The following is a 26,991-nucleotide window of genomic DNA, read 5'->3' as shown; positions in this document are numbered from 1 at the left end:
AAGCATGGCTTCATTCCAGTAAAATTTAATCTATAAAAACAAGACAGCAGGCAAGATTTGGCCTATAGTCTGCTGGCCCTTGTCCTAAAACAACACTTGTTAAGTGTTATCAGTTTCTCTTAAATCATAAATTTACTCAGAAGAACTACAAGATCCATATCATTCTGAAAATTTTAAGAAGACTCCTAAAAAGTACCCCATTTTAACTATCAATTTTCCTTATAGAAAGAACAAAGGCTATCCAGACAGGGGGCTTGCAATGAGATTTTAGAAAGAAGAGACTTTTTCCCCCTTCCTTTAGTTTTCTAGCAATCTAGCTGACAGCTTTTGATTCAGGAACCCAAAGCAGAGATAATTTGGAGAGGATGACAAATTTAATTTTGGATAGGCTGATCTGAGACTCTGGTGATCAGGCAACCTCTAAAGCAAAAACTTTTTTTTTTTTAAGACTTTATTTTTAAGTAATCTCTATACCCAACGTGGGGCTAGAACTCACAGCCCTGAGATCAGAGTCATGTGCTCTACCCACTGAGTCATCCAGGTGCCTCTAAAGCAAAAAACTCATGCTCTATCTTCGAAAGCACAAACAAACCCATTTCACTGTCCATCACCCAGACACACTGGGCATTTAAAACACATTGGGCTCAACTAATAACTTTCCAAGACACCCACAGAAAAGAACAGAGCTGTTATTTTACTTCGGTTTTGTAAACCAACCACAGATTTAATTAGCAAATGAACAAGTCAAACATCTAACACTGGCATGTTATACCACTGATCAGACTCTGAAAGGTCTTTTTCTCTTTTTCAATTTAGAAGCTTGGGAAAGATTTTACCTTAAGTCTGACTGCCTTTTCATTATGGTGTACCAAAAAGGCAGTATTACATGAATTTGTAAAGATATTGTCAGAAAAATTATCTCCTAACTTGAGGAAAAGTTTTTAAATTAGTTTTGACAAAATTTTTTAGGTTGAAAACTCAGGTATACACTTTTCTTTTTAAAATGCTTCAGTCATTCCTTGTTTAACCTGGAAGCTTTTCTGATAGAAATAACAACAATAATGGTAAAGCCTAGCACTTTATTAAAATTGAACAAAGACCAGGCACTGGGCTGTGTGCTTTATATGCAATGACTCCATGAAGAGCTACAGCTTAGAGTAAATTCCTTCCCCCAGGTCCCAGAGAGGCTAATATGCAAAAGCTGGTCTCAAATGAAGTGTGAGTAACTTTAAACTCCGCATGTCCAAATATCAGATGCTCTTAGCATCTTCAACAAACTGTTGAAGGGAATTCTTAAATAAAGACATTTATACATTTGAGAGCTATTTATTCTTTCTTCTCTATCTGAATCTCTTGTCTACAAATTATTTGGTGAAAGACTTTCTGGCTCTCTATTTTCTTGCTTAAAACCTGCTGCCATCTCTGGGCTCAATTTAGAAGAAACGATAAGACTTGTACACAGGTCCTCATGGCCCCCAGATCTTGTCTCAGATTGCTTGGCTTCCTCATCACGCCCACTCCACAAACCAGTCCATAAACTGTTCTCTTAGGCATAATGGCCTTTAATCCTTGGATCGTGTGCGTTGCCAAGGCTAGGGGAAGACACAATCATCTCTGCTTCTGAAATCCCTCTCATCTCTGAGACCAAGCTCAAATACCTCCCCTATGAAATCTTCCTCAACTCTGCCAATAAGAATCCATCTCTTTCTCCTCTGGGCTACCTCAGCCCTTTGAGCTTTCCCTTCAGTTACCATCCCTTGCCTCGGTTTTCAAATTTGGAATAAAAGATCAAATTACAGTAATCTGTGAGGTAGTCCAGAGAGGAGAGAGCATGGCTGAGCGATCTTTGTTTCCCAAGCTTCAGATTCCTCATATATCCTAACTTGCTCCAACTCATGTTAGCCACACGCTTCTCACTCTGTTCCTTCTTGCAATTTCAAAATACCTTTCAAAAATGTCTTTTTTTTTTTTTAAGATTTATTTATCTGAGAGAGAGAGAGAAAGTGAGAGTGCTCCCACTTACAGTGTGTTGGGGGAGGGGGAGAGGGAGAGCGAGAATCCTCAAGCAGACTCCCCACTGAGCGTAGAGCCTGACACGGGGTTTGATCTCATGACCCTGAGATCATAACCCAAGCTGAAACCAAGGGTCAGATGTTCGACTGACTGAGCCACCCAGGTACTCCTCAAAGATATTTTAAAATTTTAGAAGAAAATCTTATAATTACATTTAGCATTTCATATTATAAATACCTTCTTGGTCATCAGCAGGCTTCACATTATTAAGACACACTGCAAGGTAGAGGCATCTACCTGGAACCCAGAGGCTCTTTCCTACTAGCTAGATGACAGAATCAGATGGCCAGAGGTGACTCGTTCTCAGGGGGCACCTCTGATTTTTCTCAGCCTAAGTCTCAAATGTTTGTATATGCCAGAGTTCTGTGTTCACACCACTCCCTTCTCACTCAATACAGTCTTCCTTGATTTTTCCCATTAACTCCTTGACTTAACTGAGAGTTATCCATATGTATGACGGCTTCGACTCTAGCTTCGGATGACCTTTTTTTTTAAAATTTTTTTTAAAGATTTTATTTATTTATTTGACAGACAGAGATCACAAGTACGCAGAGAGGCAGGCAGAGAGAGAGGAGGAAGCAGGCTTCCCACTCAGCAGGGAACCCAATGCAGGACTTGATCCCAGGACCTGAGATCATGACCTGAGCTAAAGGCAGAGGCTTTAACCCACTGAGCCACCCAGGTGCCCCCAGATGACCTTTCTTTTAAGCTTTGAATTTGTATTTCCAACTGTTTTTTGGGCATTTTCACTAGGATATCCTGATGGCCCCTCAAACTCAGCATATTTATAACCACACTTATTTTATCTGCTTTCCCTCTCTCCAAAGAAATGAAGGCACCCCACATCTCCTTTGGTCTTAATCTAGGTTAAAAGTATTACCTACTTAGTCAACCAAATTAGAAGCCTGGAGTCGTCTTATATTTTTGCTTTCCCTCATTCCCCTAATCTTGTTTGTTCTTCCTGCCTCCTAAAATCCCTCTCATGATGAAATTTTATAACCCTGAGGACAGAAAGAAGACTCCACAAGTTTCCAGAAGGCAAAACAAAAAAAAAAAGGTCATGTACAAAAACAATCTGGGACTGGAATGACTGGCTATGTCAATGGAAACAAAAGAAACAAGATAATGGAGCACTGCCTTCAAATTTCTGAGGTTAAGCATTTTTCAAAGAAGGGTAAGGCTAAAATAATGACAATTAATTTCAGAAAATAATGATTTCCAGACATTCATGGCTTCAAGTTGTTTACCTTTCATGTATTCTTCCTCAGTAAGCTACTGGATGGTATGTTCTACCAAAAGAGAGTAAATAAAACATGGAAAACATGGAACTCAGGAAAAAGGGTATCAGCGTAGGAAAGGGGCACAGGGGTTCTCATGACAATGATGAATAGTAGGTACATACTCATAATAATGTGATGTAAGAAAAATTATGATATGCTCATATTGGAATGACAGGGAATGGGAAATGTGTCTGAGGAGCTGGGCAAGAGAGCTAAGTTCTTCTCTTCTATGTAAGAAAGTCAAAGAAAAAATCCCACACACTGAAAGATCAAAAAACAGCTACCTAAACATTGCATTTAGAAATCTGGAGGTGAACATCAGAATAAACAGCCAAATGAGCTGAACAGAGCTGTTTCTGGGGAGGATCTCAGGAAATTGCTGGTTTTCACTGTAAGCCCTGTAGTAGTACTTTCAACTTTCAGTATTTCTGTATATGAAAACTCTGGTTAAAAAAAAAAAAAAAAAAAAAAGAATTAGGGGCACCTGGGTGGCTCAGTGGGTTAAAGCCTCTGCTTTGGCTCAGGTCATGATCCCAGGGTCCTGGGATCGAGCCCCACATCAGGCTCTCTGCTCCACAGGGAGCCTGCTTCCTCCTCTCTCTCTGCCTACTTGTGCTCTCTGTCTGTCAAATAAATAAATTAAATCTTAAAAAAAAAAATTAGCCATTCTGTTTAAGCATTAGTGACTACTTTGTGTTTTAATTCTGTAAGGAAAGATATTCAGAGAGAAAAGATCTAAAGATCTAATCTTCTTTTTTATTTCCCCAATATTTTTAATGAAAAGAGCATGTTGATTCCTTTACTAAATCATTTCTCCTTTCCTGCAGTTATATTGTTCCATATCAGTATTCTAAAAGATGTTCTAAACAAACAACCTTACTATAACCTAGTGAGAAATGGTTATGTCTCACCCAAGAGGGTTAAGATTTGTAACCCCATTCCATATAACACCCTTGAGCTATGAGCTAATGGGTCGATAAAACATGCCAGGCCCTGTCCTAATGACTCTAAGCCTACATGAAACATTTTTTTGTGACGAATATGGCTTAATTAACCACCTGCTGAACTCAGTTTGGAAGAAAGGTAACTTACGGTGAAAAATTTTCTCTCATGAAAAATAAGTACAATTTTAAGGGTCAAAAAGCCACAGTGAAAATAGTTCTTCAACCCACTGAGCCACCCAGGCGCCCCAAAATAGTTCTTGATGGTAACTTTTGCTTAACTGTATTATTTGGAGACACACAGACATTAAAGGTTAAGTAGCCTATTCCCTCACTTTACAGAAAACTGCAGCCTAAAAAGGTTCAGTGACTTGACTAGAATGACTCTGTACATTTTCAGAATTTGCAAGGTGATCCATTTCATTTAGCAATGGTTAAACAACTTCTAATATGTAGTATCTACTCTCAAAGTAAAGTTGGGAATAGACTCAATCGATTAGATGATTCAAGCCCCAAAAACGAATGCCTTAGATTACCTGGATATTTGGAAGAGAGTTTGTTTGTTTTTTTATCCTTTTCACCGTACATGTAAAAGAAATTCATTACAGAAAATAATTTCAACTCCAGAAAAAAATAAATTCTTTGTATATACCAAAGACAACTGCTATCAATAGCTTGGAGCAATTTTTTTGCTTAATTAATATACTATTAATTACATATTGTCTATTGTCACACCCATCAAATACACTGAACTATTATTTTTTAATATGGACTTTACTTCAGTTATTAAGAGAAGGGAAGGAGATGGAAAAGAAACAGAAACTTTCAGTTATATAAACAGAGGAGAAAACATTTGAATTTCTTACTCAAATTATAAAAGCTCATTAAAAGGAAATAAAGCAAAAAATATGACAAAACTGACACATTTTTGTTTAAATATTAACAACTTTAAAATAAGGTGATGGCTTTGATATGGCTGTAAATTAAAGATAGTTCATGCTCACAAAAATTTTCAGGTGTAAAACATACTTATGTTAGAGTTTGAGAATTTATTTTTAGATGGCTCAAATAACTCATTATAAGGAATTCGAAAGCCCTCAGTTTTACTTATTTTTATTTTTCATTTTTTTTTTAAAGTAGGCTCAGAGCTCAATGTAGGGCCTGAACTCATGACCCCAAGATCAAGACCCCAGCAGAGAGGACAAGTTGGACGCTCACCCAACTGAACCATCCAGGTGTTCCATCCCTCAGTTTTAAATCTGTATAAAAAGCTTATGTCTCGGGCGCCTGGGTGGCTCAGTGGGTTAAGCCGCTGCCTTCGGCTCAGGTCATGATCTCAGGGTCCTGGGATCGAGTCCCACATCGGGCTCTCTGCTCAGCAGGGAGCCTGCTTCCCTCTCTCTCTCTCTCTCTCTGCCTGCCTCTCCATCTACTTGTGACCTCTCTCTGTCAAATAAATAAATAAAATCTTAAAAAAATTAAAAAAAAAAAAAGCTTATGTCTCTGTGTTCTATATTAAAAGATTTTGCAATAAATACATTGTTTGAAAAGTTCTTTAAAAAATTGCTGATGGTGGGGCGCCTGGGTGGCTCAGTGGGTTAATCCTCTGCCTTCAGCTCAGGTCGTGATCCCAGGGTCCTGGGATCGAGCCCCGCATCGGGCGCTCTGCTCAGCGGGAAGCCTGCTTCCTCCTCTCTCTCTGCCTACCTCTCTGCCTACTTGTGATCTCTCTGTCAAATAAATAAATAAAATCTTTAAAAAAAAAATTGCTGATGGGACGAAAGAGGAAGGAAGGAAAGAAGGAGGGAGGGAGGAAAGGAGAGAAGGAGGATAAAGCCAGGATCAAGGAATTTGCCTCAATCACTTTTTTGTGTTTTCTTCTTTTCCCTTTATGCAGCAGAAATAGTCAGGCTACTACTCAACCTCTACTGTAAAATTGGCAGCTCTGAGAACTCCTTTTAAAATGTAGCATGTAATGAATACATTTCTGTTCATAAAGGAATAGGAGGAGACATTTCCATATAAAAATCACTTTTTTTTTTTAAAGTAAGCTCTATGCCCAATGTGGGGCTTGAACTCATGACCCTGACTGAGCGAGGCAGGTGCCCTGAAACTCAATCATTTCAATTGTTAATTTTTATTAAATATTATTATTTTACTAAATATTATATTATTATTGTTTTATTAAAACATATTTATTATAAAAACATTTTTGTTTTGTTTTGTTTTATTTAAGAAATCTCTATACTCCACATCAGGCTCGAACTCACGACCCTGAGATCAAGAGTCCCAGGCTCTTCCAAGTGAGCCAGCCAGTGCCCTCGCTTTTAAAATCACTATCTACTTTTACCATTGCATGAATGCAGGCAATAAATGAATGGGACATGTCTCCTCTAGTTAATATATACTGAGAAAGTATTTATTTATAAGCATAAATGCCAAGAAAGTATTTATTTTTAAGAATAAAAACCAGGAGTTATCCTGGGAGACTCCTTTGAAGTCAATCGCCTCAGACATCACAAGATTTTTCACTTCATACAAGATCTATTTTTATTATGAGAGCTTCTGAGTTCTTTTATTATTATTATGTGAGCTTCGTAAATCTTCAGAGATAAGTTCTTATTTTCCATGGCAGTGCCCTTTCCCAATTACTCCACATACTGGGGTATCAGAGTTATTGTTAAACAGATCATTAAAAATGACAGATCAGATCCTTACACCTGACTAAGTTAGTCCTGACTATAAATGAGGTGCTCCGAGACATACATACTCTCTTTTGGATCACCAGGGCCATATTACTGCACTGAAGCACAGACAATTTACTAACTCTGGTCCAAATCTGAGCTGGTGATTAAAAGCTGATGGAGTGTTTGGCACTACTAAGAAAGTGTTCTTAATACCTTGGTTCAGAACACCGCTTTTCCAATTTGAAGTTAACCAGTTTAAATAAACATTTGTATTTATGCTCTATCTCCACTAGTATACTTCGGAGAAAATGTTTCACTTAGATTAAACAAACACCAAGGGTGAGAAAATGCATACTGAAATATTCTATTTGCCTCCATTAAGAGAGAAATCACACTGCTTTTCTACTCAATTTTCAAATATAAAAGAACTTTCTGAAACATTTCTTAAGCACTGTCAGTCTTAATATCCTCAATGTTGAGAAATCAATGATGATTTTTGAAAGGTAATATACAACACAAAGCATTGTGCTACTGAATTCATCTGAATCCCTTGCACTATTAATTTATGTAATTTCTTAGTCCTTGCCTTAATGAAATTGACTGGAATATGTCAGGAGAACATAGCTAAAGATATATCTCTTTTAGAAATGGAGCTTTGATCTTCTCAAGGTCACTAATACTGTTATGTGAAATAATAATTTTGGGTACATAAAATGTGTTCATAAAATATTACACATCTTGCAGAAACCTAACAGGACATACTCAAACAGGTAAAATCTGCTTTTACCTCAACTCTGATTCACTCTGAAAGAAGGTTTGTAGTCTACACTTTAAACACAGAGGCTGGTATCTCTTGCTATCAGATCATAAACACAATGTCTATATTATCAGAGTTCATCTATTCCAAACATCTCAATTGTCTGTTAAAGAAATACTGAGTTTCTTTATATTATGCTAAAATAATATTAGGTTTAGAGTTATATCTCAGAGTCATAAAGTCAAAGCTCAAAATATCTTAAAGTTGGGATTTTTGAAAGGCAAAGGAAAAGGAAGGTGTAATGTGGCAAACAACTTGTTGTTGTCTTTATTTTTGTACCACCCTTCTTACATTAAAAGAGGAATCCATGCCATGACAGGTATGAAAAAAAGAAAGCAAGATTTTGAAACAATTTTTTATCCTAATTAAAGGTATTTTGGAAACGGTCCCTTGCAATCTTCAAAAGGATTAGCAGCAATATTTTATGCTGGATAAAAAAAGAATACTACTTCTCTTCTTAAACATCTAATGTAGAAGGTGGGTGATTACTAAATTTATTTTCATGTAAGTGTGAAAAATTCTTGATCATGTTCCAAATCTTTTGTAATGACACAAGAGACAACAGAACCAGCAATGAATTTTGGACTATACTACATCAACCACATAATGCACTATCTTGTCTAGAAGAGTAACTTATTTTTTAACTTACTGCTTCTAATCTTTTTTTTTACTTTATATAAGAAGTAAGAAAGCGATTAAAGAATTTTATATCATATGAAATATCCTATGGATTTCTGTTTTGTTTTTACAGAATCAGCTTTTATCTTTGGGCTTTTCATACCAAATTCAAATATATCATGATGAAGTAAACTCTATCCAAATATGGTAAACAGATAACCAATAAAGCAAGTTATATTATAAAAAACTTTTATTAAGCTGAGATCTACTTTAAAAAGTATAAACTTACAAATAGTCTAAAAGTAGATCCTTAATTCAGTCACTGAACATTCTCCAATTTACTTCCAACATAAAGTGGTGGAAGAGATTTGAAATCAGAGAAGGTCTATGCATTGATCCATTACCTTAACTCTGGCTGGCTGAGAAGTCTGCCACTGTCTGGCCAACATCAAGGAATATCTGTTATATGCAAGGATGTTGTCCAAGGGTCAAGCCACAGATTTTTACTCTTGAGATTCCTGGGATGACACTGAACTTGGGGTACCTACTTTTCTGTGTTATGTGGCTATAAGCAGTAAGAATTTTTTCTTTGACAAAGAAGAAAATGCTATTAGAATTTTTTTTTTTAAAAAAAAAAAAAAAAAAATAGAAGAAATAGGTGCCTTCCCAAGTCCTGATTGTAATGTATTTTAGAATAAGCCATTCAAATTGTCAACAATTCCAGATTGTTGCTTACTTTACACAATCAGTCTCTTTTCAGGGAATGCATTCCTTACATCTGGCAGGTAGGAAATATTAGGGTTTGAGATAAGCAGTATATTTTCCTGTAATCAAAATTGTCCCCCTGCGATTGCTTCTTTCAAAGCAGCGATATACTATGATGGAAAAATGTCATTCATTTTCCAAAACTATATTTACAAGCAACTTTTCAGAAACATAGCTTTTCTGCTAAGGCAGGAACATCTATATTTACAACACAGATCTGAAACACCTACATGTTTTTCTGTATAACAGAGCATGTTTCTCTTGGCCTAAACCATGTTTTATCTTCATATTTGAGCAGGAATTTGTAAATAGGTCATTCTTGGTTATTTTAGCCAGAAGAACATTGAGCCATTAGTTTTGTTTTAGGGAAAACAGTGATGTGTAACCGCATAAAATACCATGCTACACTTTCTACTTCTGCACATGCACACAAAGTTACCATCTGAAGTCTTCTTTAATTCGGTTTTCAGTTTTTCCTGGTCTTCTACTAGTTTTTTATTTTCGGCTTCCAAAATGTGTTCCTCTTCCTTGGCATTGCTTTTCAAGAGCTATCCGAAAAGAGAGTTATAGAGAGAAGTAAGCTTAGACTGCAACAACCACATACTGCTTCAGGAAGTAGGCTGAATAACATATTTAAAATTATTGGTCTTTATTTGATTCTTTATCTTTTTAGTATTCTATAATTTTCTACAATGTACTTTTGCTGGTAGAAACTTGATATTTGGCAAACAAAAAGATTTCTTCTTAGTAAGGTTGAAATCTCTGAAATGAAAATTAGAGTTTCTGGTTGGGCTATAATTAAAATTATGTTTTCAAAAAGTATTTAGGTAAGTAATGTGAATGTCTCCTCCTCCGTTAAATGTGTGATATAAATCTAAGGAAAAAAACAGTTGTGAGGATGGTATTAATTGGTAAACCATTATGTTCCAATTACAGAGCTGTCTACTCAGACTATTTTTATGCAGACCAATCTGTAAAAAAGGAATATAAGTCAGGGTGGGGATGGGTAAGTGTATAATGATAGGGCTATCTCTATGCTTGGAATATTCTACCTAATTCTGAATAGTCACTGAATAGTCCCCAAGTTAATCTTATTCAGCTAATCTTTTACAATGTTTTTCATATTCTAAAATCTATGTGGGCTTTTTTTTGTTGTTGTTAAAGATTTTATTTATTTTAGAGAGAACAAAAACAATCATAGAGGAAGAGGGATCACAGAGGCAGAGAAAGAAGCAGATTCGATGCTGAGCGGACAGCTGGATGTGGAACTCAATCCTAGGACTGTGAGAACATGACCAGAGCCGAAGGCAGATTCTTAACTGACTGAGCTCCACTAGGTGCCCCTCAGTGTGGGCTTTTAAAATGTTTTTTGTATGTTGGTAGATCATCATCTTTTTTTTTTTTTTTTAAGACTTTATTTTCCAGAGAGAGAGAGAGAGAGCACATGCAGGAAGAATGGCAGGCAGAGGGAGAAGCAGGATCCCTGCTGAGCAAGGAGCCTAACGCAGGACTTGACCCCAGGACCCTGGGATCATGACCTGAGTCAAAGGCAGACACTTAACTGACTGAGCCACCCAGGCGTCCCTGTAGATCATCTTTTCTGGGCAAAAAAAATTAAGATCAGAATAGTAAAATATTTGACTAAAATAAAAATACCATGGAGTAAAAATTTCATAATCTGTAGGCCTAAAAGGAAACTAGCATTGTTAACAGAATTAAGAAACTTACTTATCTCAGAGAAGTTTTAAGATATTTAAGTAACCGCAAAAGGCAAATTAAACTAATGTTTGAAAAAAAATATGTATACACTGACATGGGTTATTTGAGTAAATAATGTGGAAGCAACCTGATATTGACGGCTTCTATAGTCAAATAAAAAACACAGCTCAGGACAATTTTGAACAAAGTGACAGAAAAGAATTTCTACTGCCGGGTGATTCCTTTTCTAATGTAAGCTGGTATATCCAATAAACAAAACTCACAAAGTTCTACTGAGCATGGGCTACATGTAAATATATTACAATTTTTATAATTAGGTGATATAAGGGAAAAAAAATATAAGAGAAACATGGTCTCTGCTCTCATGTAACTCTAGTGGAAAGGGGGACACAAGAGCATAAAAACTGTAGTATAAGATCAAATACAGTACTATCTTCTATCTTGTTATAATACAGTTTAGGCAGCTTAGGAGGAGGAATTAAAGCTCTCATGAATATATGATTGCAAAGAATTTTTTTAGGAGACAAACACTAAAATACATCCTTAAGCTTAAGGAACCTCTTATCTTCAAAATTAAAAAAAAGAGCAGAAGGAAAAAAGTTTTTTTTCCCAATAACTCTATAAATTTGTTGCCCACTTCGAGTTCAAAATAATCCAGCTGTTACTTCACTGAATTCAGTTCACACAGTCTCCAGTGATTACCTAAATTGGAAGAGAACCCCTGAGTTGCAGGAATGTTTATACTGACTGCTTGAATTACTATGCCATTGACTTGGAAAAGTTGGATTTGTGTTGGGTCTTGTAAATAATCTTTCATTATTGCACCTGCAAACTTGTCCAGATTTATTATGTGTGACTTGATGCTGGAGAAAGACCAAGAGCCCTGGAACTGAAATTCAATAGCTAGCTACTAGCTACAATAATGCATGTGTTCCCTGTTCCACCCACCATATACCATAGTGGCGAGTGGCCGGGAAAAAAAAAAAAAAACAAAACAAACAAACAAACAAACAAAAAAAAACCAAAACTGGTAAGAAGCAAAGCTCCATCACTGTTGTTATTTTAAAGCAGTTAGAATTAAAAGTTGATTGGTCTTCCATAATTATTTCATTAATTGAGTATCCGAACAGACAGAGGTCTCAGGCAGCATCTACAAGTCATTTTGTAAGATAGCATACAAAGGGCACCAAAAAATGTGGTTAAGAGTATGGATTCTAGAGCCAGGCTGCTTGAATTCAAATCTTAGTTCGGTCATTAATTAGTTGAATGGTTCTGTGCAAGTCACTTAACCTTCCTGTGCTTCCATTTCCTCATATATAAAAACAGATAATAACAGTACCAACCTCATTGGGTTGTTGCAAGAATTAAGAGTTAATACCTTACCGTGAAGGATTTGAAGCAGTACCTGGCATAGTGTTAGCTATTATTTATAACCTTGGACCTGAGAACATATGAGGTGACTTGCCCTAGATCACAATGCTAATCACTTTTATTAGAATTAGGACTAAGTCTCTTGGATCTCACAGTAAAAGTGCTTTCCATTAGGTAAGGTGTCTCTGATAGAGAATAAAGAGTTGTTTCCATAGCTAATATTTCAAAATCTACATGAAATATCTCAAAACAGAAGTGATCTTTGATATTCTGACCTCTGGCTTTTCTTGGTCAGTTAATACACTTTGGGCACTGACAGTATTAATGTGCAGCTCATGATCTTTCTCCTTACTGTGTGCTAGCTTTAGCTCGGCATATCTATGGGTCTCTGATGATCTGGGGCCAATGACTGGGACCTTCCAATATAGGAAGCAGAGAACCAGGACAGCATGGAATCAAAGAGGAAGAATAAAACAAACAAACAAAAAAAAAAAGAGAGAGAGAGAGAGAAATTGTGGAGGAATCAAAGAATCAGTAGTCATGAAATAAATTTCCTTGCAAGGGTAACTTGTTGTGAAAACAATACTAAAAGAAAAGTGCCAAAATTGTTCTGAGGAAGGTGCTTTTTTTTGAGGACAAGATGAATTTAGATATGTTAATTATGGTATATTTGAAAAAAATAATAGTACCAGAAGTTTACAAAAATACTTTCCATTTTCTTAAAGCTGATGAGTAAAAGGAAAACTAAAGAATAAGAGGAAAAATCAGTGTTCCGTTAGTAATTAAAACTCATTACTCTAACATGATAGGCATAATTTTAAAACAAGATAGGTACACAATAAGTTTACAAATACAAGGCTGGGTGCTTATGAGTTTAGCCATCATGTATTAATCAAAGCGTTAAGGGTTTTGTTTTTACTTTCACCATTTTGAAATAAGATGAAAGGACAGAAAAGAAACAAGTAATACTGAGGTACAAAATGAGGCTGATTTTGCTTTTTTTTTTTTTCAAAAAAGCAGAAATGACTTTTGAATACAGAAATACCAGGAGCTATATTTACGACAAAAGGAAATTTATACGACATCTATAGATCAATGCCTTTTCAAAACAAAACAAAATGAAGTAAAAAATAGAGTGGTTCTTTATTTTACAATACCCCAAAGAAACATTTTTGAATGCTGTTTTATATGAAAAAAGGTATTGCTTTACTTTTTTGCTGTAGGGAAAATAAGGAAGACATCATTGTAAATCAAACATGGGTTCTGAATAGGTGACCATTATACCATAGCATCAAACACAATTTTTTGTGCAATGAGGTTTGCCTTATTTAATAGGTTTCTGGAAAGACTTCTATTATATTATGTATTGGCTAATTCATTTCTATAAGAGGCTAGGCTCTAAGACTAAGGTATTTTAATTATTAAACGCAATACTTTTTATATAAATATAATGTGGAATAATACATAATTGACTATTTGTATTTCATTAATTTATAATAGGAAAATCATTTTATTGTACTATTTTAGGAATGCTTTTAAGAGAATGCATTTCACTTCTGAATGGTTCCACTGACACTTTGTTTTAAGTAGAATTAGCAAAACTTATGGGGCTTAACATGAACACCAGACACTCAAGCTCTGACATCTTATCCCTAAATTTTACACTTAAGAAGAAAATAAAATAATTCTGTAGCTATCATTTTCTCACTTGTTCTTTTTATTTAATAGAGAAAACATCAGTTCCTAATACTCACTATGCCTGATTGGCAGGGGAATTACAGCATAGGGTTCTCAAGGAAGGACTATCAGCAACTCAGCCAAATTAAAGACTTTAAATATAATGTGGGGTCATCAGTCTAGAATTAACTGCTTTCTACTGCTCCCTACATAAACATTTAAAAGAAAACAAAAAAAAATTTAAAAATCAGGCTTAAAAATTATTTAAAAAATAATTTAATTGAAAAGAAAATGGAAACATAGAGCCTTAAAAGGTTTGCTTTAGTTATAAAGTAAAATTAATGGTAATGAAGGAATTAAAATCCATATTCCCAGAATACTGTTTTTTCTTTTAATCATAGGAAATAGGTTCAATGTCATTCTACTACCGAGGGAAACTGAGAACAAACTAATCTAAAGGAGAATAAGACACTCTGAAACAATCATTTCATAGAACAATATTGTTACTTATGGTCACTTTTTGCTTACAAATTACAAAAATACTCTTTTTGATACTGAAAAATAATATGCCTTGGGAAAACTAACAACATTTACACACATTTTTGAAAAGCAAATTTAAATACCCGTTTTAGTCTTTCATTCTCTTCCATGAATTTTTTGGCAGCCTCATTAGTATTTTCTGCTTGAGTTTTAAGTACTCCTTTGTTTGACAGTTCTTTCGCCAGCTGAGTAATAAGGATAACCAGACGTCTCAACACTCTAAACAAACAAAAGCATCGGAGTACTGTATAAGTAACTAATCATTAGAAGCTCAGATTTAAGATAAACAGTCACTGTCAAATGATTCCCTTTTAGGTATGGGTAAGGTGGAGGAAGATAATGTTTAGGGAGGACATGTATACATATATTCTTCCTTTCTTTCCTTTTTCTTTTCTTTTCTTTCTTTCATTCTTCTTTTTCTCTCTTTTCCTTTTTTTTTTTTTAAAGTCTTTCTGTCAAAACAAGCCTGTATCTCGTTCCTTTGGAATCTTTGTTATAAGACTAGCACTTGGAAGATAGGTTCAGCAGTACTTGTTCATTTAATCATCCTTTTCCTACAGGTGTTTGGCCAGGAGGAGAAGAAACAGAATTTCAGACAGTGTGGCAGGGCCAGTAAGAGAGTTCGTTTTGTTCATTTTATTTTTTTCCCCCTTACCACTTTAATATTTGCTATTTAAAGAGCATTGTATGAGGCTGGCCAAGCCTAAAAACTGCTCATTCATATCAGTTTATGGGTAACTTCCATTGTTAGAAATTAGTATCTTCAAATATTCATTCAACAGGTATTTCCTTGGCTAAGTGTTCGGAATTGCTAAGTGTTAAGCACATGCTGGGTACTGGAGACACAGCAGGAAATGAGACAAAGTCCTTCAAGGAGCTTAGGTTCTAGTTGGGGAAGAAAGAGTTAAAACAGTATTTAATTGCAAACATGAATGATACTCAGAAAAATATACATATACAGATACATTCCACAGAAGCACGCTTTGGAGGGAGTGAGGGTCATAAACAAATTCTCCGTGAAAGGGTCTGAAGGATGAATAGAAAGGTAGCCAGGGAAAGAGGGGAGTGTTCTGGCAGAGGTTAAAGTGGGTGTGAAGAATCTGAAGTAGGAAGGAGTCAGGTAAACAATAGCGAGTCAATAAATATTTGTTGCAAGAACGAATGCGTGAACAGTTGGAAGCTCAGTGTGGGTGGAATGTGGTGTGAGTGTCCGAGAACAGTGAGTGACAAGGCTCCAGAGAGAAGCAGGGGCCAGATCATGCGGGCCTTATGGACCCAGCAAACCTACAAGCCATATGACTATTATTTAGGTATTTCACCTGCATCCTTTTGTGAAGATGTTAGTATACTAAACAGCACAGAGAAAAAAAAATGTATGGTATAGGTAGGAAAAATGAGGAAGGGAAACACAAATCATGTTTTAAAATTGTGCTTTTTAAAAAACTTACAGCCAAAAAAATAATGAGAATCCAGAAATGTAAAGATTTCTTTGAGACCTAAAAAGTTTCATCTGTGCATGTTCATAGGCTCCAGGTCTGCTGGTCAAGTCTTTCTCAATGGCAGGTGATGAGGAATATTTCCTTACTTCTCTCACAGCATCTATTAGAGAAAAAGAGAAAACATTACTTTAGGCTTTTAATAATATAAAATTATTATTAAAATGGAAAGCAGTTTCAGAACAACTGAATGGACTTTTAAATAATAGACTTTTGGTATGGGCCCTCTTTTTGTCTTTTCCTCTACTATCCCTGGGAGGGTACCGTACTCAAAAGAGATGCTCTGTAAATGGATGTTAGTGGGAATTTTAACTGGAAGAGGATTTTTTAAAAACTCTTTATCTAGGACTTATTATCACTGTACTGTCTCTCATCTCTAGCTACACTGCAAACTGTTATCTTTGACTCTTTCTATCCCTAATAGGTTGAGTAAAATCCAACCTACTGACAGTAGCATATAGGTCATCTCCCATTCCCATCAATTCTAAGAGGTTATCTATTTTCCTGACTCTACTAGCATTTTGTTGTATTATTCCTTCAATACTATCAAATTGTTATGGTAATTATTAAAATAATATTAAGTTATTTAAGGTAATATTAAAGTAACATTATTATTAAAATGCTATTAATAATTCATACTAGTAATATTAATATAACTTTACTGAGATTTTAGAAATATTGGGTTACACTGAGATTTCCACTGGCATAGGTTAAAATGGAATTTGACCTATGGGGGCATATGCTCCCCCAATGGGCACATGAATGGCATCTGCTACTGGAAACATTCAGAGAGCTGCACTTCTGATGCAGTCAGTTCTATCAAGTCTCAGAGGTACAGGGGATCTATTTCTTTCTAATGGAAAACAGATTTCCGCTTATTCATATCTATATTTAGTGCATTCTTAAGTCACTGGATCTTGTAGGTCCTAGGTAACTTATCTGCCCCTTAGGTGTCTCAAAAACCAGGGGGGCAAACAAGTCAGACTGCTTCTTTCATGTTGCCATCAGCACACTTAGAAAAGAGTTACTGCTACAGGAAAGAGATTCCAGTTAGAAACTGAGGCCAGTTAAACTATTTTTTTTAGTTTTTAAAGATTTTATTTATTTACTTGAGAGAGCGAGCATGTAAGAGAGAGCACGAAAGGGGGAAGGGGCAGAGGGAAAGGGAGAAGCAGACTCCCCACTGAGCAGGGAGCCCAACACGAGACTCAAGCTCAGGACCCTGAGATCATGAGCTGAGCTGAAGGCAGACGCCCAAATGACTGAGCCACCGAGCTGTCCCTATTTAATTATTTTTAATAGCAGCTTTGTTGAGTTATAACTCACGTATCTTAAAGCTTATCCCTTTAAAGCATATAATTCAGTGGTTTTGAGTATATTCACAAAGTTGTGCGAACAACACCACTGATTTTTCAATATTTTCATCAACCCCCTCAAAACCCCATTCCCATTCTGCCCCTCCCCTATCTCTTAGCAACTGCCAATCTACTTTCTTTCTCCATGGATTTGCCTATTCTGGACATCCTATACAAAAGCAATCATTAACTTGTGTATTTTGTGCATCTGGCTTCCTTCACTTAGCATGTTTTCAAAGTTCATCTGTGTTGTACCACATAGCAGTATGCCATTATTTTTTATGGCTGAATAACATTCCATTGTGCAGATATGCCGCATTTGGTTTATCCATTCGTCACTTGGAAGACATTTGGACTGTTTCTACTTTTTGGCTATTATGACTAATGCTGCTGTGAACATTTTTTTCCTCTGTGGTGTATGTTACCAGTCTTATATTTGGTTTAATTTTTTTTTTTTTTTGCAATTAGAGAGTTTGGTTTTTTCTAGCTTCATAAATTCTGGAACAGTTTAAGCAGCATGAGTAATGTCTATTTTTTCAAAGTGGTAGAATTTCTTGCAAAGCTATCTGGTTTTATTCTTTTCTGATGGGAGTAGCTTTTTTTTTTTTTAAATAACTTTCTGTAATTCTGTGGAAAATTGGTCTGTTTAAATTTTCTGTATCTACTAGAATTCATCTGATAAGTTATGTTTCTCTACAAAATTATCCATTTCAGGGCGCCTGGGTGGCTCAGTGGGTTAAGCCTCTGCCTTCGGCTCAGGTCATGATCTCAGGGTCCTGGGATTGAGGCCCACATCGGGCTCTCTGCTCAGCGGGGAGCCTGCTTCCCCCCTCTCTCTGCCTGCCTCTCTGCCTACTTGTGATCTCTCTCTCTCTGTCAAATAAATAAATAAAATCTTAAAAAAAATTATCCATTTCATCTAGGTATTCACATTTACTTGTATAGAGATATATGAAATAGTCTTTTTAAAAAAAAGATTTTATTTACTTATTTGAGAGAGATAAAGCATGTGCATGAGGAGGTGGAAGAGCAGAGGGAGAAGCAGACATGGGGCTTGAACCCAGGACTCTGAGATCATGACCTGAGTTGAAGTAAAGCTTAACTGACTGAGCCTCCCAGGTACCCCAGTCTTTTAAATTATCTTTAAAAAATTTTCTTGAACTTAATGTCCATTTTCTCTTTTACATTTCTCAGACTGCCACAATAATATAGTAAGAGCATACCAACCACTATGAAACAACTAAAAAAAAAAAACAAAACACAATAGTATTTATGAGTTATTCTAAACAGGCCAGGTAAACTACATAGTAATATGAAGGATCCTTATGCTTGTTATTCAGCTTCTTTGGCTTTTAAATAAAAATAATATTCCTAGATCCATTATGCAGAAATGCTGAAGATTAACCAATAACATCAAAGAAGTTTATTGGGGCGCCTGGGTGGCTCAGTGGGTTAAAGCCTCTGCCTTCAGCTCAGGTCATGATCTCAGGGTCCCAGGATTGAGCCCCATGTCGGGCTCTCTGCTCAGCGGGGAGCCTGCTTCCTTTCCTCTCTCCCTGACTGACTTTCTGCCTACCTGTGATCTCTGTCAAATGAATAAACAAAATATTAAAAAAAGAAAAAGAAGTTTATAAAGATAAATGGATATACAAACCCAACTAGGGAATAAAATCACCTGTTTGAAAGCAAGAAAACTATGTCTGAAAAATGAAAAATGATACAGGGGCAACCAACCATACACGCGGGGTATGATATGTGGTCAATTTTCTAGAAACCACATGAGGACAGCTTTTTTTTTCTTTTTTTCTTGGGTCACTTGGAATCTTTCGAATTCCTGGGATGCATTTCTGCTGATACTAAACATATTCCTGGGTTTCCTTCTTCTTTCTGCCTATTCCCACTCCTTGAAACACACATACACACACACTTTCAGTTAGTACTGGCTCCAGAAACACGAACACCTTGTAATGATTATGTTATTAGAGAAAAAAACCAACATGAAAAATGAAATAAATTTCAAAGTAAAATAAAAATGAAACTTGAGTAATCTACTGGTTTTCCATAATTTACACCATTGTCATTCTGGTGCATAAGAACACTGGACTGTGTATTTTACATTCACTACTGCATTTAAACCTTTAAATACCTCAGTGGAGCAGGTGTGATTACCCTATTCTGAGATGGAAACACTGAGGCTTACAGCATAGATCCCTATCTGGCTGCCTTTACCATCCAAGGTCAAAGGTCCTGTATTAATCATCCATGATGTCACTATTGTCTGAGAATTAATTACCCACTCTGCCCATGGATGTAGGTTCTAGCTAGAGGTCATGGTTCTGCTTTGTGACTCCCACCCCTGGCCATAGCTTACCAAACAAAGGTTGGATACCTAGTACTAGCTGGCTCATTTATTTTCCTTATAATTGGAATCGATATTCAGAAATGGCTACTAATCCTTGTATATGGCCAGAGTGATGACATTTTTCAGCTATATGGTGCCCACAGCTATATGGGATAAGGATGAATGAAGACCCATGGAGTAATGCAGGGACGTGAAAAGGACACAGTTTTCAGTTTCAGTTTCTAGGACAAGTCTCTTCCTGGAGTTTGGCTTTCTTCCTTCCCTGAGCTGCTCTAAAACAACTCTGTATTTTATTATTAGTTCCCCTTTCTTGCTCAAGTGAGCTCCAGTTGGTTTCTGATATATGTAACCAAAAAAACCTTGTATTCCAGTTTTCCTTCTTTTTATGGATATGTGGCAGTTTTCAGTCAAACTTCTTGTGATAATTTTAGAGTTAAAAGATCACAATACTACAGGCGCACCTGGCTAGTTCAGTAGGTAGAGTGTGCAAATCTTCACTAGGGTCATGAGTCAGAGCCCCACGTTGTGTGTAGAGACAACTCAAAGGAAAAAAAAAATCACAATACTAGAGTCAGAAGGACCTGCAGAAGTGATTGCCTTTTCTCTCTTTGCGTGCAAATGGATAAACCAAGATCAGAGAGATGAAATGCCATGCCAAAAGGCATTTAGTTAGCTGGTGGCAGAGTTGGGACCCATTTTTCTTATTGTCCTTTAGTTGTTTAGTGTTATTTCTTACAAAGCTGGAGACTTACTTGATAACAAGAGCATACCCTGAGACAAATACTGACATTTTGAAATGAGGCATGAACCCATTCACACATCCTGACACAATCGCCTACTCATACCTCCTCGTACTAGCTGTTCCCAGTTTTAGAAAAAGAAATTCATTTCAGAGGCTGGTGGTATGAACATAGGAAACATTTGCTCATAAAACGGTGGTAGACATGGTGGTTATCCCAGGATGAGTCCCGTATAACCTACTTTACACCAATAGCAACACCAACCTAATTGAAAACCCCATGAATTCATTAATTAAAAAAGCCTCTAGAGTTAAGCCTAATCAAAAGAGGAATCCAGTACTTACCTAGAAACAGAACAATCAATAGGACTATAATAGTAAGGAAAGCCTTGTTCCAGAAAGTTGCAATTTTACCCCAGACAGTAAATGAAAAAATCTTCTGCCATCTGTAAAGCAATACAATTACTTTAGGCGTTAAAAAAAATAAAAAGATTTTGAAATGCTTTGCAAATATCCAATTAACATTTTGGTAACTGCATAGTAAATGAAAAGAATTACAGAAATTTAATTTTTTATGTCATATCAGAGAAATAACAATTTTCTGAGATGACATAAGATGTCTCATGAAATAACAACTCTTTCAAGTTGAATGATAATCTGACATTATCTTCTGTCTTGGTTTAAACATTCTACAGCAAAAAATATCTTTCAAAGTAAAGATACATGAATTCTTATAGTAATGTGTTATATAGCTGATAGTTATCACTTTATATCTTTTTTGCTAATCTGGGTAATAACTCAGAAATAACAAAGACCTATTAGTGTAATAATCAACAACATTTCAGGAAAGGGAGTCCAACTCTGCACTATATATTTTTACATAATACACTTCTAACATCTACTCCAAGTAAAAGAATTTTTCTATTTTTACAACAAAGGAATTAAAAAATCACTGAGACATTACATACATGAGGTACAAAAATCTTAATAGGTTGACAAATTTTTATGTATGTATATGCTCATGTAATTATTACCTAGATCAAGATGTGAACATAGAGGAAACGAAATGGGGAAAAAATAGTCTAGAAGGTTTAAACAGCACAAGCAAAGAAACAGAGGTAAGAAAGTATGGATTACAAATGACAAAGAATGACAAAGCAATCCACTATACAACTGGAAAGGTAACAAACTTTGTACAAGGCCATTTTATTTTATTTATTTATTTGTTTAGAGAGAGAGAGTGTGTGAACACAGATGCGTGTGAAGAGGGGGAGGGCAAGAGGGCAAAACAGTCCCCACACCCAGTGTGGAGCCCAATGTGGGGTTCAATCTAAAGACCCTGAGATCCTGACCTGAGCTGAAATCCAGAGTCGGACACTTAACTCACTGAGCCACCCAGGTGTCCCAGTACAAGGGCATTTTATTTTTTGTATTTTATTATTTATTTACGTACTTATTTTTTACAAGGGCATTTTACTTTATTTTAAAGATTGTATTTATTTATTTGACACAGAGATCACAAGTAGGCAGAGAGGCAGGCAGAGAGAGAGGAAGGGAAGCAGGCTCCCCGCTGGGCAGAGAGCCAGATGTGGGGCTCAATCCCAGGACACTGGGATCATGACCTGAGTCGAAGGCCCAGGCTTTAACCCACTGAGCCACCCAGGCGCCCCTACAAGGGCATTTTAAATGAATAACAGATTCGAGGAGACATAACAGTAATAAGCACCTAATAAAACTTCAAACACAACTTTAAAATGTTTTAAGACTACAACAAATTATTAACTAATAGGTTTGGAAAACAGCCCTAAGTAACAACTTGAAGTTGATGAGGGGAGGGAGACTGATACAGATGCCTCTATGCCCCCAAGTCCAGAGACGCTATTCAAATTTTTCATTATGAAAATTTTTATATTTCTAGCAAGAGAACATAACTGACAATACCTTCATCTATGTCCTAATGCAAATTCACATTTTAAGGGCCAGTATAAAAGGAAACACAAAAAAGACTTCCCACAGAGAAGAACTAGCAGTTTCTAGTAATACTCAATTCAAGGAGGAAATGATAATAGCTGTTATATATTCAGTCATTACAATGCTATGGTTCTAAGCACTTTTACAAATTTTAGCTCATTTAATCACCACAACCACTATATGAGGTTGGTACTAGTATTAACTGTATTTTATAGATGAGGAAACCGGCTAGAGATGGTAAACAATTTGCCCATCATCATACAGTAACATGCAAAGTTGGGACATACACCCAGGCAGCCAGACGTGTAACCATGTGTCTTTAACCAATGGGTTATGTGAGTAATAGTCAAATTAAATAACCATTGAAGCCTTTTCTTTGACAATATGGTGATACGTATATAAAAGATTAAAAGTATATATACGAGTAGTATACTTGGGAGTATAATTTCCTTACACACAATAAGGACAAATTATAAATGAATCGTTTTCGTTTCTGTATATACATAAACATACACATTATTTATATAGATATATATACACCACACATTTTCTTATGTATATTTGTACATGAGCCTATATATAATTTGTGTATTTACATACGTATCTATCAAAGAGCTACTTGTATAGGAAAAAAATTATATTTGGCAGGAAGAAAAAGATCCATAATCTATGGACCATTTTCACGCAGAAAATATTGACTATAAACACATACACACACACACACACACACACACACACGTGTGTGTGTGTGTGTGTGTGTGTGTATGCTTGCAAATTCTTAGGCCTTATTTATAAATCAGAGGTTTATAAATAACATCTTTCCTTTTCTTGAATACAGGACTCTCTTGTTGGAACTACTACCAAAAAGCTAACAGGGCATTATAGAGATTTGAAACAAACAGGATAAGCAGCAGCGTAGAAAAAGCACAAGGCTGAAAGACAGATTCTTGTCTGGAGTCTGCCATGGATCAGCTAGATGACCTTAGACTACTCAGACTACTGAATGAGTGGGTTGGAAAAAAATGATGTCTAATGCTCCTTCTTAACGGCATGATTCAATTTTTTTTCTTTAGTAAGGAAGAAAGAAGTGATGGCATAGCTGATAGACAAGGACAGAAGTGAGTAGCAATGCAGGTAGGTAAGAAGCAAGTTAAGAGGTGTAAAGACCACATGGACCCTGAGCCAAAGTAAAAACTTTCATAAATCTTTTCCAGTCATGCAATCTCACTGAATTTATCTCTATGATCTCATTTATGAAAGATTTTCTTTTATGTCATGAGCATGAACAAAGGTGTTGCAACATTTTTATTAAAAGTGCATTTCACCATTCATATTATCAACTTTCTGGATCTAAAACTAACTCCCCAGATGGCAGCTACACTTGTGGTGAGTATGGCATAACCACAGAGAAGTTGAATCACTAGGTTGTACACCTGAAACTAATGCTACATTGTGTGTCCACTACACTAACTGCCACCCCCCACGGCCCTCAAACCAAGCCATATGAGGATTATTATAGGGGCAAAGTGAGCCAAGGCTTCAATTTAAATGCTCAGTACTGTACTTAAAGACCTTTGAAGGGCTTTACTAAGGAATTAACACTAATGTATGGTTGTGGTACTTTCCATATTCAGCACTTTCAGTACATATTAATTCTGTGTATGGAAAAAAGTAGTAAAATTGCCAGTAAACATTAATGAAACTATCTTTGGGTTACATAAGAACACTAAGAATCATTTACTGGTTTAACTTCTCCTACATTGTTCCACTCCCTCAATGAAACATTTCTGTACCCCTGCGTGCTGCTAACCTCATTTATCCATTTCCCTTTTTTTAGTTCACTGTTCCAATTCAGGGCAATAAACAAGGTTAAGTTTGATGTCAACATGTATTATAAGTACAACCAACGCTTTATCATATTTGTAATCAACAGAACCAAAAGGGCGGTCCTTTTCCTTTTAGAAGTGAGGGAAACGGCTAATGCGTTTGTACACACAATAAAACGTTTTATATAAAGTGATTTCTTTAATATTATTAGACAGTTCCTAAAGTTGGTGAGTTTAAACAGCACTTTTTAAATAATCAGCATTCAAAACTTTTTAATCTTAAGAAAACTTTTTCCGTATCACACTAAACAGTATAAGGAGCTAATGATGCTTCCTGTGCTTACTGAAACGTATACTTATTGTAAAGATTTGGAGGTTTCCTACCTCTGAGGAGGAATAAAAGGCAGGCAGAAGATTAAAATAAGTCCTATTTCAGCATAAAGAAAGGTTGCAACTGCCACCCACTGGAGTGTCATTTTTTCTCTTCACACCTAAATAGAGAAAAGCTTAAGTTTACTTTGCCGCCTTTCAAAGACCCACTTGGTTAAGGGCCCTGGGGCGCAATGTTTTCGTCCAGGGGACTGACGGGGGTCGGACCTTCCTCTCACCCGAGGTACCCGGCCTGAACTCCCAGCGGGAGGGCCGGGGCGGGGGTCAAGGGTGGGCCGGGAGGTCCGCGTCTCCACCTCCGGAGCGAGCCCTGCGGAACCGCCGAGGCGGCCTGCGCGGCACGGAGGACGTGTTTGCCGTCCCCCCCAACCGCTGCGAAGGAGCCTAACGCTACCTTCCGCTAACGCCCGCGCCCAGGGGCCCTCCCACTCCGCGAACGCGCCGCGGGCTGGGCCAACTTCCGAGCTTCCACCGCGGAGGGAGAGGCGCGACCCCGCCGCCCCGCGCGGCCTGGCGCTCAACCCCGCCCGGGGCCCGCCGCTCCCGGGAACCCGTCCGGCCTTACCCCGCCTGCGGCCGGCCTGGCTCCCCGCGCTGCTCCGCACAAACCGACGCGCGGGACGTCAGACGCCGCGGCGGGGCGAGGGGGGCGGGGAGGGGAGCGGTGTGTGGGGGGGGGGTGGTTGGAGGAGAGCGCCCCACCCCCCTTCCCGCCCCCGCCAGCTCCCAAACCGGAACCGCGGGGCGCGAGCCCGCCGAGATCGCTGACGGCGTGAGGAGGACGATTAGCAATAATTGTTTTCTAATTGATGGTGGAGTTAGAGGGTGACTCAGACTTTTCGGTCGAATGCTTGGGGTTCCCCAGCCAACTGCTTCAAGAGAGCCGACTTTAAATTTCTAATTAAGTGTGGTTTGGCGGGAGGGGCGCGGTTAACCGACGTTTTCTTGAAAGAGCTTCGTGGGGTCCACGGAGGGGCAACGGTGCCGGGGCAGGACGCGGAGTCAGCGGACCTGTTAGAAAGGGGCTCTTTTCCTGTGCTTTCCTGTTCCGTCTTCCGTCCGTAGAAACAGTCGCTAGAGTTAAATGGAAGAGGCAGGACTGCTGGTTGTGCACCATTTTGTACTTTTGAGAATGTGGAAAAAATATGCAGCTTCAAAACATTTTTTTCCTGCTCTGTCTGCAGGCTGGGAAGAGCCAAGACACTGGAGAGATGTTTGGGGACTAAGAGGGAAAACCATGTGTGTGGGTGCATTCCCTCAGTTACTATTTTCCAGGTTTTCGAATTGCGTGAATACACTTTTTAAATATTGACAAGATATCAGAAATGCAAATGACAGTATGACCCTCCTGGACAATTTGGGAATATTAAATGATGTAAATAGATAATTATAGAATATAAAAATCCATTTAAGTGGGTGCTTTTTCTTATTACAAATATACTTGATCACACAGAAAAGAGAATTAAGACAAAATTTAAATTAACTATAAGGAAGGTGGGTTTTGTTTTTTTAAGTCAAACGCAGTTAGGACTCCATGCTCTTCTACACCAGTTCCTTTGAAAGGCTGTATCGTCTTCTATGCTGCCGTGCACACACCACTAGTAGAATTCAATTCAGAGTTAATTATATGGGTAAACACATAAAAATTACAAATTTTGACTATAGCTCCCTATTTGCACATATACTACTTATATCAAATGAAAAATCCAGTTATCTTTAAAAATATGTTAACTGAGGACGCCTGGGTGGCTCAGTTGGTTAAGCAGCTGCCTTCGGCTCAGGTCGTGATCCCAGCGTCCTGGGATCGAGTCCCACATCGGGCTCCTTGCTCGTCAGGGAGCCTGCTTCTCCCTCTGCCTCTGCCTGCCATTCTGTCTGCCTGTGCTCGCTCTCTCTCCCTCTCTCTCTCTGACAAATAAATAAAACTAAAATCTTAAAAAAAAAAAAATATGTTAACTGAAAAAGGAAAGTACAGAATGTGCCTAAAAAGATACAGCAACACGGTGTTTATTTCAAAATGGATTCATTTAATACTGCCAAACAGATAGCTGTCCCCTTATACAGTTCTCATGTTGGTAGTATAGACCAGTATCTTAACTATGGAACTGTTTTATTTTTCATAACTGAGATACTTAATTCTTGCAATGGCACATTCACCAATAATAAAATTCTCTTAGTAACACTCCCAGACCATGGAACTTAAAATTATTTTAAAAAATTAAAATTATTATCAACTGCTGGAAGGCATAAAAATGTAAACAAATCACTAAAAACAGGGTATGAAAATTAGATTTTTAAGTTAAAAATTAAATTTCTCTAAGAAATAGTTCAAATATATAATCATCTCCAGGTTGGTTACCAAAA

At 37.1% G+C, this 26,991-nt stretch overlaps 1 protein-coding gene and 1 non-coding gene across 3 annotated transcripts in view; both read right to left on the bottom strand.

The window, feature by feature from the left end:
• Positions 1-25,311, bottom strand: part of LOC116876935 (B-cell receptor-associated protein 29) — a 48,426-nt gene extending 23,115 nt beyond the window's left edge. Inside the window, exons 1-6 of one of the 2 annotated variants that reach the window (XM_032873381.1) lie at positions 25,193-25,311; positions 24,622-24,728; positions 20,786-20,886; positions 15,937-16,087; positions 14,572-14,707; positions 9,621-9,729 (exon numbers count right to left, since the gene is read on the bottom strand). In XM_032873381.1, the coding sequence (XP_032729272.1) occupies positions 9,621-9,729; positions 14,572-14,707; positions 15,937-16,087; positions 20,786-20,886; positions 24,622-24,713 (589 nt within the window). In that variant the 5' untranslated portion in view covers positions 24,714-24,728; positions 25,193-25,311. Of the gene's footprint in view, positions 1-9,620; positions 9,730-14,571; positions 14,708-15,936; positions 16,088-20,785; positions 20,887-24,621; positions 24,729-25,021; positions 25,147-25,192 lie in introns of those variants that run through there. The other variant, XM_032873382.1, reaches the window with a different exon arrangement.
• LOC116876969 lies at positions 6,184-6,321 on the bottom strand. Its single transcript, XR_004384502.1, has one exon. It is a non-coding gene; the product is annotated as a small nucleolar RNA U109 (small nucleolar RNA).
• Positions 25,312-26,991: the final 1,680 nt, after the last annotated feature.

This window comes from Lontra canadensis, unplaced genomic scaffold (genome assembly GCF_010015895.1).
Source record: "Lontra canadensis isolate GAN:19392208 unplaced genomic scaffold, GSC_riverotter_1.0 scaffold48, whole genome shotgun sequence".
NCBI classification, from domain to species: Eukaryota; Metazoa; Chordata; class Mammalia; order Carnivora; family Mustelidae; genus Lontra; species Lontra canadensis.
The sequence above is the reverse complement of the archived record's forward strand: the minus strand, read 5'-3'. Positions and strand labels throughout refer to the sequence as shown.